Genomic DNA, 13,920 nt, shown 5'->3' with positions numbered 1-13,920 from the left:
ATGATGCGTGGTTTGTATTTACCTGCTGCTTTTTGAAACCTTCCCTAGCTTACAACTAAAAGAAGATACTTGATTATTTCACAGAAGTAAACTTGAAATTCTTTATTGGCCAAAGACTTCACCAATTGTGAGAAAAAATCTTCTATTATGTTGGATAACAGCAACTTTCTAAATACAATTTAAAAATGTTTGTGGATTCCTGGCAATATAAACTGATTTACAGCCACAGTATTCTCAAGCTGTCCCTAAAGCTACAAGGTTTCTCAGAACAGTTTTCTTCAATGTAATTCTAAAATAGATGAGTAAATAAAAGCAGTATTACAATGAAGAAGAAATAAAATGGAAACTTGATGCTAGAGCATTTCTGGATAGATCTTTTCTGACTTACTTAAATGTCAGTGTAAGTCATCTGTTGATCCACTGAGAGAAAGAACTAACCTAGTGGAAGAGAAAACAGTAACAATGGCATTGAATATAGGAAAAAACAAAACCAGAAACTCACATGGAGTGTGCATTTTTTCCTCAAGAAAGATCTTAGCCTGAATCTCTCAAGGATATGTAGAAAGACCTGTAACGTAGTATGAAGGAGTCAAGGTTCAGAATGGTAACTCATTAAATCCTAGTTCCTTACTGTGGTTCCTTACTGGAATAATCCAGTATTTTATTTCATTTGTAAATATGTAGTAAATATTTGTTCATTTTGCTACTTGTGCAAGTAGAAGAGGTAGTTTGTGATTAATATAGTCAGTTAAATGATGAAACCTTCATGGAAAGTTTGATTCAATTCAAAAGAAATAAGGAAGATCAGTGTTGTGACTATAGTTAAAATGCTGAATAGTAAGCATTCATTAAGTCTGTTTGTTCCTCTCCTTGCTTGACAGTGATACTGTGAGCTTTTAAATGTAATCTCGCCATGAGTGAGTTCACCAAAAGGCATTTTTCCCCAGGTCTTACTTTTGATGAACGGGACCTAATTGAAGGAGCCTTTCGCCAGGGCTTGATTAGAGTCTTAGCAGCAACCTCTACGCTCTCATCTGGAGTGAATTTGCCTGCGCGCCGAGTAATTATACGAACTCCCGTGTTTGGTGGCAAGCTGTTGGACATCCTCACTTACAAGCAGATGGCTGGAAGGGCTGGCAGGAAAGGAGTGGACACAGTGGGTAGGTGGAGGCTTTATTAGCATTCTCCAAGAACAGTGTTAACCTGATTAAATCCAGGGCAGTGCTTTGCAATTAGTGACTAATCATGATGAATTCCTTTGGTATTCAGTATGATTAAATTAATCAAGATGAATTTGTTTGGTACTAATGGAGTAAAATTTGTAGTTCCCAAGGGATTCCTTTTTCACTGCATAAGACTTGTTTTGATATTTGCATGTCAATTACTTCAGAAATGGCCTGTTTTTCTTCCATAAGCTCTTGGTAGCTTCTAAGACCCTGCTCCTTTGCCTTAATTCTGTGGCGCATGGTTAATTTCCTAAAGCATTTACAGTTTCAGTGTGAAAATGTATAGGAAACTCCCATTGGACAGGCCTATAATTTGAGAAACACTTCTAAATCCTGCAATCAAAAACTGAAAAGCTGCTTATGCCACCTGAAGTTCTAACTTGCATTTATAAATTTCCACTGCAAAATAATATTTTTGGATCCTGAAAGTAGCACTGTTATAGAAATACAGCAGAATATGAACAGTAGCTCATAGATAATATGCTAGCTTCATGCATCCAGTGGCACTAATTGACATCCAACAATATAATCCTACCTGTTAGTTTAATTCGCAATGGAAATTCATGTCTGTGGATGACATTTGGAGAAATTGTAATAAACAAACGTAAACACAACAGAAAGTATAAAGTTCAACAGAAGCTGGAAGGAGGACTGGTTATGCAATTTGGCAAAGTTTCTAACTAGTTAGGCCAATAAGGAACCTAATTTTTTGAAAAAAAGCTCCTTTTTGTTGGCCATTCCTTTTTGTTTGTTTCACAGCTTTAGGTTCTAGTTTTGTCTCTCATAGAACTTCAGTAGTTAGAGATTAATATTTAAATCCTCTATCAGGCATTGTCAGGTGGGATGTATTTAGATGTACTTCCAGTGGAAACCATTTCAGAGAATGCGTAATTGCTTAGATTAATACCTTTGTATTTCTATATTACTTTGGTATCTGTGATTTCATTTTAGGAGAAGCTGATAGATTTAACACTTAAACTTGCAGCGTGCAGTGCTACTTGTACTTTTTCCTCCTAATTTTGAGAGTCTTTTCACTGTAGTTCAGAAGAAAATAGTAATGCCTGTATATCATGACCCCGGTCAAATCCATAACAAGAAGTGAGAGGGATTCAGCTCCACGACATGGGCTGAGAGGCTACCGAATCTCTGCCGGTGGAGATCTTTAGAAGTTGATTTAGAAGACCTGAACAGTTTAATGTAATCTTAAAGGTCCTGTTCTTCTCTGAGCTTTTAGTTCTTAAATGCTACATGTCTGTGGAGTTCTTATATAGTAATGAATATACACTGATTAAGTTAGCTAAAGAGCAAGTGGCTTTTAATCTTTTTATTTCATTTTTTTCAGAAGTATCTACAGTTCTCTCTTCTAATAATATGTCCTCAGTGAACTGTATGTACCTGCTACAGTGCTAAGATGGAATATGGTTTCAAAAACTGGCTTTGTTTTTCAGTAAACTTAAAGGACCTAACCTTTTTTTTTTTTTTCATTAAAAATCACTAAACTTCTTTTGTTTTCCATGTAGGTGAGAGCATTTTAGTTTGCAAGCCCTCAGAAAGATCGAAAGGAACTGCTCTGCTACAGGGATCTCTCAAACCTGTTTGCAGTTGCTTACTTAGAAGGGAAGGGGAAGGTGTTGCTGCTAGCATGAAACGAGCAATACTTGAGGTACGGGGCATGTGGAGAGGAAGTGGAACTATATTTGCATCTTGTAATTGTGAATGATTCCTTTTGCGATACCATCGTGTTTGCTGTGCACCTCCTTGTTCTTTATTTTCCTCTTGCTAACGCACCAACTTCAAGAGATCATGGTATTTTCTTCAACAGATCATCGTGGGGGGAGTAGCCAGCACTCCGGATGATGTGCAGACCTATGCTGCGTGCACTCTTCTTGCATGCAGCTTAAACGATAGTAAGTGGGGAAATGAGAAGGACCAAGACAGAGTGCGGACTGGAGCTATTGAGGCTTGCGTGGCGTGGCTGCTGGAGAATGAATTCATCCAGGTGCTGGACTCGGGCGATGAAGGGAAAGGTAACGTTGCTGATCAATGCTCTGCTTCCTTCCAGGGACTGCAGTTAGCACTACTGAATCAACAAGTGTTCTGCATCTCGGTAGAAGCTGAACGGAATTCTATGATGAAGACCTCTCTTGTGTTTTGATTTTGTTTTTGTTTGTTTTGTTTTAAAAACATGTATCAGGATTCTTTAGCTTTTTAAAGGGTATCTTTGTTCTTTCTTTAACACTGTTGTTTGCACATATTATCTTTGGAAAGCCTCTGCATGTCATCTGTAACACTGATGTGTCCCAGTCTACATATTCCCAAACTACCTTTAAAGAAGGTGTGGTTTTACAACAGGATTTGTGCATGCTGACTAATTTTTCTGAAGGGGAACTGATACAGTCTGAGAGAGGACAATCACTTTTAGAACTCTATGGTACAGGTGGTTGTGCTTTTCCTTCTTTTTGGCTATTTTCTTAAAATGGCTTAGGATGAGGCAGTTAGAATCTTCCATTACAGGTCAATTTTGTATCTCATGATTAGATATGAGATATTTAGCTTTCTTAGGAGAGAAATACTTAAAATGATAATTTGTGGACATAGGATGGCAGATGGGATTCCCATGTTTTTAGTTCAAATAACTGTCATTAAACTCTGAGTACAGGTTTAAGGGAGCTAAATGTGTAATGCAGTCTCTCAAAAAGATTAACTTAGACTTAGGCAAGATATTTAGGGTTTTTTTTTTTCTCTTTAATTTTCCTGTCTTCAAAATGTAGGACAATCAATTTCTTTTTGAAAGGGCAGTTGAGGAAAGTTAGTAGAATAAATATCTATAAAATGCCTTGCAACCTGGAACGAGATACAGGCTTGCACTTTAATCTCTTTTATTCTTTTTTTTTTTTTTTCACAGGAAAAGTTTATCATCCCACACATCTTGGGTCAGCTACTCTTTCCTCTTCTCTTTCACCAACTGAAGCCATGGGGATCTTTGCTGATTTGCAACGAGCTATGAAAAGCTTTGTTCTGGAGAATGATCTGCATATTGTCTATTTGGTAGGTATTCTCATTCCTTTTTTTTCCCTCCTTTTTTCTTTTTTTTTTTTCCTTTCTTTTTTATCAGCTTATACCGCCAAACATAGGAAAGGAGAGAAAGCCCAGTGCAGGTGTCTTGAAGGCTCTATCTAAACTCATTTTTGTCAGTCAAAAAAAGATTTCAGAAGTTCGTAAGTTTGAGTGTAGGATAATGTGTTTGTTTTTTGTTTCTTTTTTTTTTCTCAAATATTTGAAGTGCACCAATTTGAAGTGCAAACCAAGTTGGTTTTGATTCATGTCCAAGCTTAGGTTCAGCAGGCTGCATGTCAAATGCTGAAGATCTGGTTCTGATTTGGTTTACTTGACTATGCGGATCCTACTATGGCTAAAGGAAGGAGTATGCTCGATCTTTTGAGGGGGAATGTTGGTTGAGATTTATGTGCATATACATTTGGAAAGTTGACCAAAGTTGTCTAAAATCTATGGAGAGAAAGTCGCAAACTTGTGACTATGCAAATCTGGGACTGAATTTCAAGACCTTGTATTTTAGCAAAATTGATTAAAAAGAAAACACCAAAAGCAAAAGCCTTTAGTAGCTCTGCTGTTTTCAGCAGATAAAAGAGGACAAACAATTTAAAACTGTCTAGGCATCTGGTACTGTGTTCTATTAAGTGCTCCTAAAGAGCTATTAATTAGTTATTTCAAAGTTACTAATCTTGCAGTATGTCACAGACTTGAAGACTGAATCTGATTCTGCATTGTTTAAATGATAACAGAATTGTTTGTTTCTAGAATTGTGTGAAGTCTTTTGGTGGTTATTTTTGTTACTGTTAGCAAAAGCTGAGATACATTGTGTTCAAGGTGAATGCAAAACTTCAGTAAACCCTGGCAAAAGCAAAACGAAACAAAAATTATATTCCTATCTGCTTGATCGGATGTCTTGGCGGTGGTTGTGTGGTAGCTATTGTGTGGTAGCTATTATTGGATTTTTTTTTCCTGCAGTGTACAGGAAAAGCGTCTTCTTTACCTTGGTTTTAGTAGGCTGATAGATGTTAGTGAGTTTTGTTAAAGGAGAATAACGGTACATTTTTTAAAAATCTTATGGTGGCTTGCATTTAGGGAGCAATCTGGCAAAGATTTCCAACTGTTCAATCATTACAGCATACAGCATGGGTCAGATCTCATCAGCACAAATATTAAAAACAGATAAACAAAAGACTTAGGTTAGAAAAACTTACTTTCTTTGGGTTACATGGTTATTACTTGGTGCCTCTGAATAGCACATAGAATGCTCTAACCACATTCCTGGGTCCTGCTTCCGTTTACTCTCATCTTTGAAAAAGCTCTGCTCTGCTTATTGCTTTGAAATAGTTTTTGTGCTATCTTCTTTCCTTCAGGTTACCCCCGTGTATGAGGAGTGGACCACAATTGATTGGTACCAGTTTTTCTGCCTATGGGAGAAGCTACCTGCCTCAATGAAGCGTGTAGCTGAGCTGGTGGGGATTGAAGAAGGCTTTCTGGCTCGCTCTGTAAAGGGCAAAATCATAGCTAAAACAGAGAAACAGCACAGACAAATGGCCATCCACAAAAGGTAGATGCAACTGGGCATGAATGCACAAAGACTAGAAGCTGTAACATGTGGAGAGGACCAGTTCTCTGCATATTTTCTGGAGCGCTAGCTGAGCGTGCTGGTTGCTCAGATGCGTTTACAGAGAACCTGGGTCTGATCTGCTCTGCACCAAGAATACGGCTCTCTTGAGATGCTTGAGTTGATGCTCTCAGCAGCCATCTTTTGTGTTACTTCTGTGTGCTATCCTTTACTGCCTTTCTGTCCTATATTATCACAGTGCGTTTTGCCCATGCACTAACCTGCCTTAGATGATGCTTTTATTGCTGTGTATGCTTTTGCTACAGGTTTTTCACCAGTCTTGCCCTCCTGGATTTAATCAGTGAGGTTCCCTTGAAGGATATGACTAAGAAATATGGTTGTAGTCGTGGCCAGCTTCAGTCCTTACAGCAGTCTGCTGCCACCTATGCAGGTGAGTTGTAGGAGCAAAGAAACCTCTGAGAAGTCTTGGGCTGGTCTTTTTTCTTTTCAGATTGAGGGATTCAAAAGCTGCAGTGTGGTACTAACAGCAGTAGGTCTTGTAACTTCCAGTTTTATAACTTAATTTGTGAGATGGAATCACAGTGTGTGCTCTGGGAATGGGCATGGAATGGGGATTCCACTCTGGGAATTCTGGGAGTGGAATCAGGGGTTGTTCTAGTATGCTGAAGTCTATGGAAATTGCTTATTTGTTTATCCTGCAGCAATATAATTTGTTCAGTGTTAAGTATGAACATTAAGTACAAGTCCATACTGAAGCTTTACTGTACAGCAAAAAATATCTTTAGAATGGGTGAAGTTTGGGGTTGAAGTTTTCCAGTTGCAAAGTTCATTCACCAGAAAGTTTAAAGTTTTGAAACAGAGTGAGTAGTTTCCAGGTCATTTGTCCCCTGATATTGAGAAGTCAGAAAGCTGTGACCTTTAACTTACATTCTTACAGGAGGCTGTACAGGAAAAGGGGTAACATGGCGCTACCATGTGACCAAGAGATTTTTTTATTTTGCCTAAAGTAACAGAGGACTCAGAGTCCTCCATTTCTCTGTAAATGGACCTTCAATTTGGAAGACAGTTTTAGCTCAACTTGCCAAACCCCTTGTGTGGGTTGCAGCATGAGTCAAAGCCCCAAAATGAAAAGGCCACGCCAACTGAGGCAGAATAGTTTAATTCTGGAATATAAATAATTTTTTGCTGTAGCAGTTTCCCAATTCTGTATTCACAGCGTTAATTTTTTTTAGAAGTCAAGTGGATTAGTATAGCAACAAAAATAACTTGGGAACTAAAGTTAGTCTGTTGGCATGAGGTATGATAAAAGTTGTTTTCTATAATTACTATTAAAAATAATGTTGAGGGATGCTGTGTCTTCCAGTTATTTTCATATTCTCTAGGTGCAAACTAAGAATACGAAGTTGTCTTTTTACTATTTTTTTTCACCCTCCTCCCATGCAGGGGGACTGCAGTTGTAACATGTACTGTAGATTTTGCCATCTCTTATGATACTCTCGGTCCCTGAAATTAGTGCTGGTCAAGTTCTGCTGTTATGGAAATCAGTGCCAACTTTCCTCAAGAACTGTGGACTCCTTGTAGTGCTTTTCATTGCTGCTTTTTCTATTTTCTTTTCCTCATTTGGCTTGGTTCATGGGGATCTTGTTATAGAATATGTGTGCATTTCTTACTTGCAGGATTAAGGTCCTTGGAAAAGCAACATTGTTCAGAATTTCTGCCTTACCTGTAAACTGGTTAACTCTAGCTTGAACCTGAGTTCTGACAGAGCAGCTCCTAGTCAGAGACGTAATGTGCATGTGTTAGGGACATGTTAGGTTACATATGTATATATGTACCGTATGTAGGGTAACCCTAATCCTTACCCCTAGCCCTACATATATTGCCATATGTACTGGGAGATGAGAAATCTCTAATAATAGGTAGTAATTAGGTAGTAATGCCTAATCAGATGGGAGGAGAGGCTGCATTTAACTTAGTAGAACTGAACCTAGAGTCTTTATAGCAGCAGGTGCAGTCTCTGATGCAACTTTTATGTTCTAGGAATGGTAACAGTTTTCGCTAATCGCCTGGGCTGGCACAACATGGAGCAGTTGCTTTCTCAGTTCCAGAGCCGACTCACTTTTGGTGTTCACAGGGAGCTGTGCGACTTGGTGCGCGTCTCCGTACTGAACGCGCAGTGCGCTAGGGCGCTCTACAATGCCGGCTTCGTCACGGTGGCTGAGCTCGCTAAGGCCAGTGCTGGTGACGTGGCAACTGCTCTGAAGTATTCAGTGCCATTTAAAAGGTGAGGAATCAGGCCAGGAGTCAGATAAAAACTTTATTTGTAAGGTGAAGATTTACAGGAAGAGGTTTGTAATTAAATATGCCAACCTTTTGGGATTTGGTGCCAAATGCTTATTAAAAATAATGTATAGCTCACTGGAACTGATCACAACAATTCCATAGTTATTTTGAAATGTATTTAAGTTATTGTATTTGCAGCATAACATTGGGAGGTCTGTATTTTCTTGTTGTTGGACCTGCTGTTTAGTTTTGGGCAAATTGTTAAAGCTTCCTGGAGTCTTTTTGCCATCTCTAAAGGAGTAGGTACTTTGCTGTTCCTTCATGTGATCAAATGAATTAATGATGTATTGCAGTATATCATATGAGATTATCTCACGCTCTTATGCTAGTGCAATGATAAACTTTTAGCATGAAGTTCCTATCAGTCTTTGAAGCTATCATGCTAATTGAAATAGGAGTGGAGCAGTATAGTGCCAATTCCTTACACTGTTTGCTATGACCTGTATGAATGTTTACATCTGTCTGCTACCTTTTCTGTAGTGTCCGTAGGGCTGTGGATGAAGATGAAGAATCAGCAGAGGAGCGTCGCACTAAACGTGGCGTCTGGCTGGCCGGAATGAAGGGCTTAAGTGAAAGTGAGGCAGCTTCTCGCATTGTGGAGGAAGCCCGGGGGCTTCTTCAGGAGGACTTGGCACTGATGGGAGTGCAGTGGAACCCAGAGTCTTTTCTTGAGTCTGATGTATCCTCAGCGACCAGCAATGAGTCTGAGCTGGAAGACAGACTGTGTAGATTGAATGGAGAATGGTCTTCTCCACCTTCTAGGGTACTAAAAAAACAGCGGCATGGAGTTCAGCATTGTAACGGCTCTGGGTCTGAGGCTGGAAACTTATCCAACATTAAAAAGGGATATAAAAGGCGACTGAGTGGTAGTACAGCAACCTCCAGTTTTCAGAGTGAAGCCCAAGGCAGGGGACAGGTTCAGGCAGGGGAAGGAAATGGTGATGTTGTGCAGAGTGCTCGAAAAAGGCCAAATATGAGTCGAGATAAGATAAACTCGGAAAGTGTTTGTCAGGTCAAAACCAAGGCAGAATCCAGGAGAGTGATTCTGCCACTCTCTGCTGAGCAGGGAGACACACCAGCCCTGAAAGAAATGTCTTCAGCTTCTCGACTGGTAAGAAGTATGGATACACATTTAAACCGAACTAAGAGCAGAACTACTTCAAAACTTGCTTTCAAACTGCGGAGGTCACTGCTTGAAGTTTCAAATATGCCTAGCACAGACCTACAGGAACCTTCTGCTCTTCACCACCGCATTTCTAAAGATATTTTATTTCCTGACCAAAATAAGAAGGAATTTATAGAAAAAGAGTATGTGACTCATAAGGTCTCAAATTCTGTACCAAAAGGAAAAGTTAACCTTGGGAGCAAAGATAAAATGGCAGGATTATTTACAGAGCCTTCCACCAGCAGTGATGGGCTGCCACAGGGGAGAGCATGTTTTCAGGCTGCTACTCTAATGCAGGGTACTCCACGGGTCAATACGGAGGCAAATGATGTTGTAGAGAGTCCAGTAATATCTACTAGTGCTAGGATGCAGAAAAATGAAAATACTGATGATAGGCAGAATCAAATAAATAAAATGCAAGCAGATAAGAGCTGTACTAGCAAGACAGTTGATAAACAACAGACTTCTCTGGACACAGATCATCATAATATAACTGCCAGCTGTTGTGGTGATGGGCATATCCATAATGGTAGCAGAAAGCAGAAGTCTGTGCATTTTTGTCCTGTTGAGGATAAATCCTGCCACTTTGAGATTCAGAACAGCAGCAAAACTAGGAGCAAAAAGCCCAGTGGAACATTGTTACCTGGAGGAGTGCAGAAAGCCGACAGTTGTCCTGGGGATTTTCAGAAAGACTCTTTGTTAAAATCCAGAGCTGCCTCTGTTGCACATGGTATTCAGAATGGTCCATGCTCTGATCTGTTCTCTGACTCTAAAGACTTTGAAGACAGCTTCAAGCTGGACACTCAGACTGAGAGGATATTAAAACAGGAGGTAGAGGTTGGAACTGCAGGAGATCAGGGAAAACGAGATACAGAGCTGGCAGCATCACCACTGCAAGAAATCTCCAACATGGTGAACTGTGCTAGTACTTCACGGGCTGAAAATGCTCCTGGTGAAAGACTGACTGCAACAGTTAGGGTGCTGGGCTTATCGAGTCTTGCTACAACAAATAACATTATAGAAAACATAGATCACCACTGCAGTCATAAAGTTGTGGAGTCTGGAAGCCTTAATTTGCAGCCTTTGGGGAAAGAAACAGAACCTGCACCTTGCCTTAAAGGATGCAATTTCTCAGTGACTGATTCCCAGCTGCACAGTTTTTTACAGGATTACCAGACACAAAATTCAGTGAAAGGTGAATGTGCTTCCAAAGGCCTTACTGAAACGGCCTCTCCTGATGGTAGGCAGCACCTTGTGCAGGTAGAAAGCCATCCTGGCCCTGAAACAAGCCTGAACATGAGCGATAGCTTGCTGTTTGATGACAGCTTCAGCAATGTCAATGACCTTTCAGCTTCTCATGTCATGGAGGCTGACAGAGAAGAACCTGTGGGAAAGCAGGAAGCTTTTCTCCCCTCAGATGGTCTTTTGCAGAGCCTAAGGCCTGTTCAAAATAAATCTGATGTCAGTGGCAATGAGAAAGAGCCTGAGGAGCCTGCACAGTGTAACAATGTGTCTTTAGCATTCTCCGACCTAATAGCTGAAGTTTTAGATCATGCAAATTCCCCATCTTTTCTGGGAGATCTTCCTTCTACAGTTCATGCTCAGTCAGGATTAAGAAAGCCAGTAATTTGTAGCAATGAACCCAGATCAATGGATTTAGTGGAAGAACAACCTAAGAAGCTTCAAAAAAGCCAACAAGCTTTAGACAAGAAAATCCATTCAGTGGGGTGGACTGACTGCATGTTTGAACTAAGCCAAGGATTGCAGGATGTCTTAGACAAATGGCCTAGTCCCTCAGGCATTGACCCTGTTTCAGTAAGTCCAAGAAGCTCCTGTTTGAAAGGAGAGTTAGTTGCTTTGGATGCTAAACAAGAGCCAGCTCCAGTTTTTGAATTGGACCATTGTCAGCCAGAGCCTTTGCCTACATGCCTGGATTTAAAAAACTCTTTCCAAGATCTGCCACCAGATAGTGTTAATGGGTTTATTCCTCCAACACCCCTGGCAGAACCTTTTTCAAAGAGTTTGGTGACATCTGGGAAGAAGAGACTTGTTACCTACACAAATGAAGGGGAGGAGTTTCAATCAAAGCAGATTAAGAGAGACAATGCAGAGTGGCAGGAAAAAACACTCCAGTTGAATGCTGGGAGTGGAGACCCAACCGAGGCTGATAGAAAAGATGATTCCGTTATAGACCAAGGCTTTTCACTGCAACTGTCTCAGGATGTTTTGCCACTCGTTCCGTCAAGTGCTGAAAGCTTCACTATTATTGATGTAGCAAGCGACAAAGCACTTTTCCAGACTTTTATTGCAGAATGGGGAGAGAAAAGCAGATTCTCCATGTCGGTGGCATGCGAAAGAGCGAAGTGTCTCTTGTCTCCCAGATCAACAATTGGTGGCAGATTCAAACAAGGTCAGTTCCATGTTCCAGTTGGTTATTTTGCAGGCAACAGTGTCGCTTCTTCATTTTAAGGCAGGAGAGCGAAAGAGGAAAAGATTGACAAAAAGAAAGGAGGAAAATTACTGACAATAATTGAATATCATTGATCCCTGTAAAGCAAAGGAGCTGGGTCTTGGCAGAGGATGGAAAATTTGGGTAAAGCATTGCACGGGTAGGATGGAGCTGGGAAGAATAAGCCTGTGTTGCTAGTCCCTGGTTGTGACTTTTTTTGTGTGTCTTTTTTGTTTGTTCGTTTTGTTTTCTTGCCATGTTTTAATAAATTTTAATATACTTTAAAATCAATGTTTGAGAGTATACTATACAGATTGTTCAGGGTTTGCACCAAGCAGTGTTATGTATGGCGCAGCTCTCTGATCTTAGATTAAATACTTTGCAGTCAGCAAAAGGTTAATTCATAATTCACCTATATATGAAATTTAGATCAGTTCCTGGGCTTTTAGATCAGTTCCTGGGCTTTTTGTTCAGGTCTGGCACTTTGCTACTTGCTGCTGCTATATCAACATACTCTTCCTGTAAAATAATAAGGTTAAGCACAGTTGGAGTACTTGCTATCACATAGTCATAACAAGAACAACAAATCTTCACTCTGAGAATATAAGTTTGATGGACAAACACAAAATGTTTCAAAGAGTGAAAGGAGGAAATAGAATTATGTCTCAGCACTTCCAAGAGATTTCTAGGGAAGGCTAGAATTAGTAGGTATGCTGTACTGGTCGTTAAAGGATACGAGAAGATCTTGCTGTTCTTAAAATTAATTTTCCAGAAAAAAAAGCACAGGATATCTCTCTATAGATAAAGATAAAGGCTATATATAATTTTAAAGGAATTAAAGGAAACACAGTTGGGTGTGTTTAATTTCCCGAGTCCAAACTCTTCTGTATTTACAGATGCCGTTTTATAATTGTAACTAAAAACATATTCCCCTAGTAAAATCTCCTCAGAGGACGCCAGTTAAAGATGATGGATTTCCTGTCCAAGGCTGCGAAGACATCTTGGTAGTTGGATTGGCCGTGTGTTGGGGTGGAAAAGATGCCTACTATGTCTCTTTGCAGCAGAACCAAGATGAGACAGGTAAGCAAGCAGTCGGGCTGTGCTGTATTTCTTGATGCTGCATTTCAAGAAAGAAGCTGGGGGAGGTGGATTCTTTTGAAGTGTTTTGAATGTCCCTACTACAGCTCCACTGTGCACCAAGTGATTAGCTATGTTACTTGTTCAGTGCTCTTAAGTGTCTTAGTGTTTAACACCCTTGAACAAATGTCCGTGGGTGTTTCTGCACTGCTGCTCTACAAGAGGGGAAGGTGATGGGCTCAAGCACTGGGCTGCTTATCATATGGACCGCTTAAATGCTGCCTTACTCCCTTGGTTTCTTTCAACTTCCTCCAGCTTCAAGAACAAATCTGCTCATGGGAATGAGTGGATGTGAGGGCATTACTAGCCCACAGGACATGACACACCTGTATTTGGCTTCATGGCTAGGGGTGGATTTCTGTACCTCCTTCAGTTATATGTACAGCATGTTGGCTTCTGCGTGCTTTGTCTTGTTTGGTGAACTACATAAAATCAGCATTGTTTTCTTGTTATTTGTTTACTGTGAACAGTACTTTGTGTTTCAGTTCATAGAATTCAAGATTTTTTCTCATCCTTCCTGCCTTATAATAGATCAATAGATGATTTTTGCTTGTGTTTCCTGCCCTAGAAGTAAGTATGAGTTTGGCCCCACCACCTTTGGATGAAAACCTGTCAGTAACAGAGAGATTGTATCACTTGCAGCAGTATCTGCAGAAGACGACCAAGCAAGAGCACTCAATGGTCATGTACAACTTTATTCAGCACTACAAGACCCTGGTAATGGCTTGTGGCATCTCCTTGGAAGGAAGTTTTGAGGACCCAAAGGTTTGTAGGATTAAGAAATTGCTTGGGGAAAACTACTATTTTAAACAGACATGTGGAAGACATGTACTTTTTGGTGCTTTGCTTATGATATTTAGAATTGATGACACACATCTCTGAGAAGATTAAGTGAAATTTTCTTCCACCGGAAGAAATTTAGAGGAGAAAATTTAGAGGATTTTAGAGGTATTTAGAGGAGACT

The 13,920-nt window shown here is 40.0% G+C and overlaps 1 protein-coding gene across 1 annotated transcript in view; it reads left to right on the top strand.

Moving 5' to 3' along the window:
• The window catches only part of POLQ (DNA polymerase theta), a 43,336-nt gene that overhangs the window by 12,320 nt on the left and 17,096 nt on the right, over window positions 1-13,920 (top strand). Inside the window, exons 9-18 of the mRNA XM_088535799.1 lie at window positions 948-1,160; window positions 2,747-2,889; window positions 3,049-3,253; window positions 4,132-4,274; window positions 5,651-5,844; window positions 6,168-6,292; window positions 7,903-8,146; window positions 8,686-11,780; window positions 12,756-12,899; window positions 13,525-13,721. Coding sequence (XP_088391925.1) covers window positions 948-1,160; window positions 2,747-2,889; window positions 3,049-3,253; window positions 4,132-4,274; window positions 5,651-5,844; window positions 6,168-6,292; window positions 7,903-8,146; window positions 8,686-11,780; window positions 12,756-12,899; window positions 13,525-13,721 — 4,703 coding nt within the window. The remainder of the gene's footprint in view (window positions 1-947; window positions 1,161-2,746; window positions 2,890-3,048; window positions 3,254-4,131; window positions 4,275-5,650; window positions 5,845-6,167; window positions 6,293-7,902; window positions 8,147-8,685; window positions 11,781-12,755; window positions 12,900-13,524; window positions 13,722-13,920) is intronic.

Source organism: Tinamus guttatus, unplaced genomic scaffold (genome assembly GCF_059628265.1).
Source record: "Tinamus guttatus ecotype Peru unplaced genomic scaffold, ASM5962826v1 Tinamus_guttatus_pri_ptg000646l, whole genome shotgun sequence".
NCBI classification, from domain to species: Eukaryota; Metazoa; Chordata; class Aves; order Tinamiformes; family Tinamidae; genus Tinamus; species Tinamus guttatus.
Note: the sequence above shows the minus strand (reverse complement) of the source record. Positions and strands in the feature narration are given on the sequence as shown.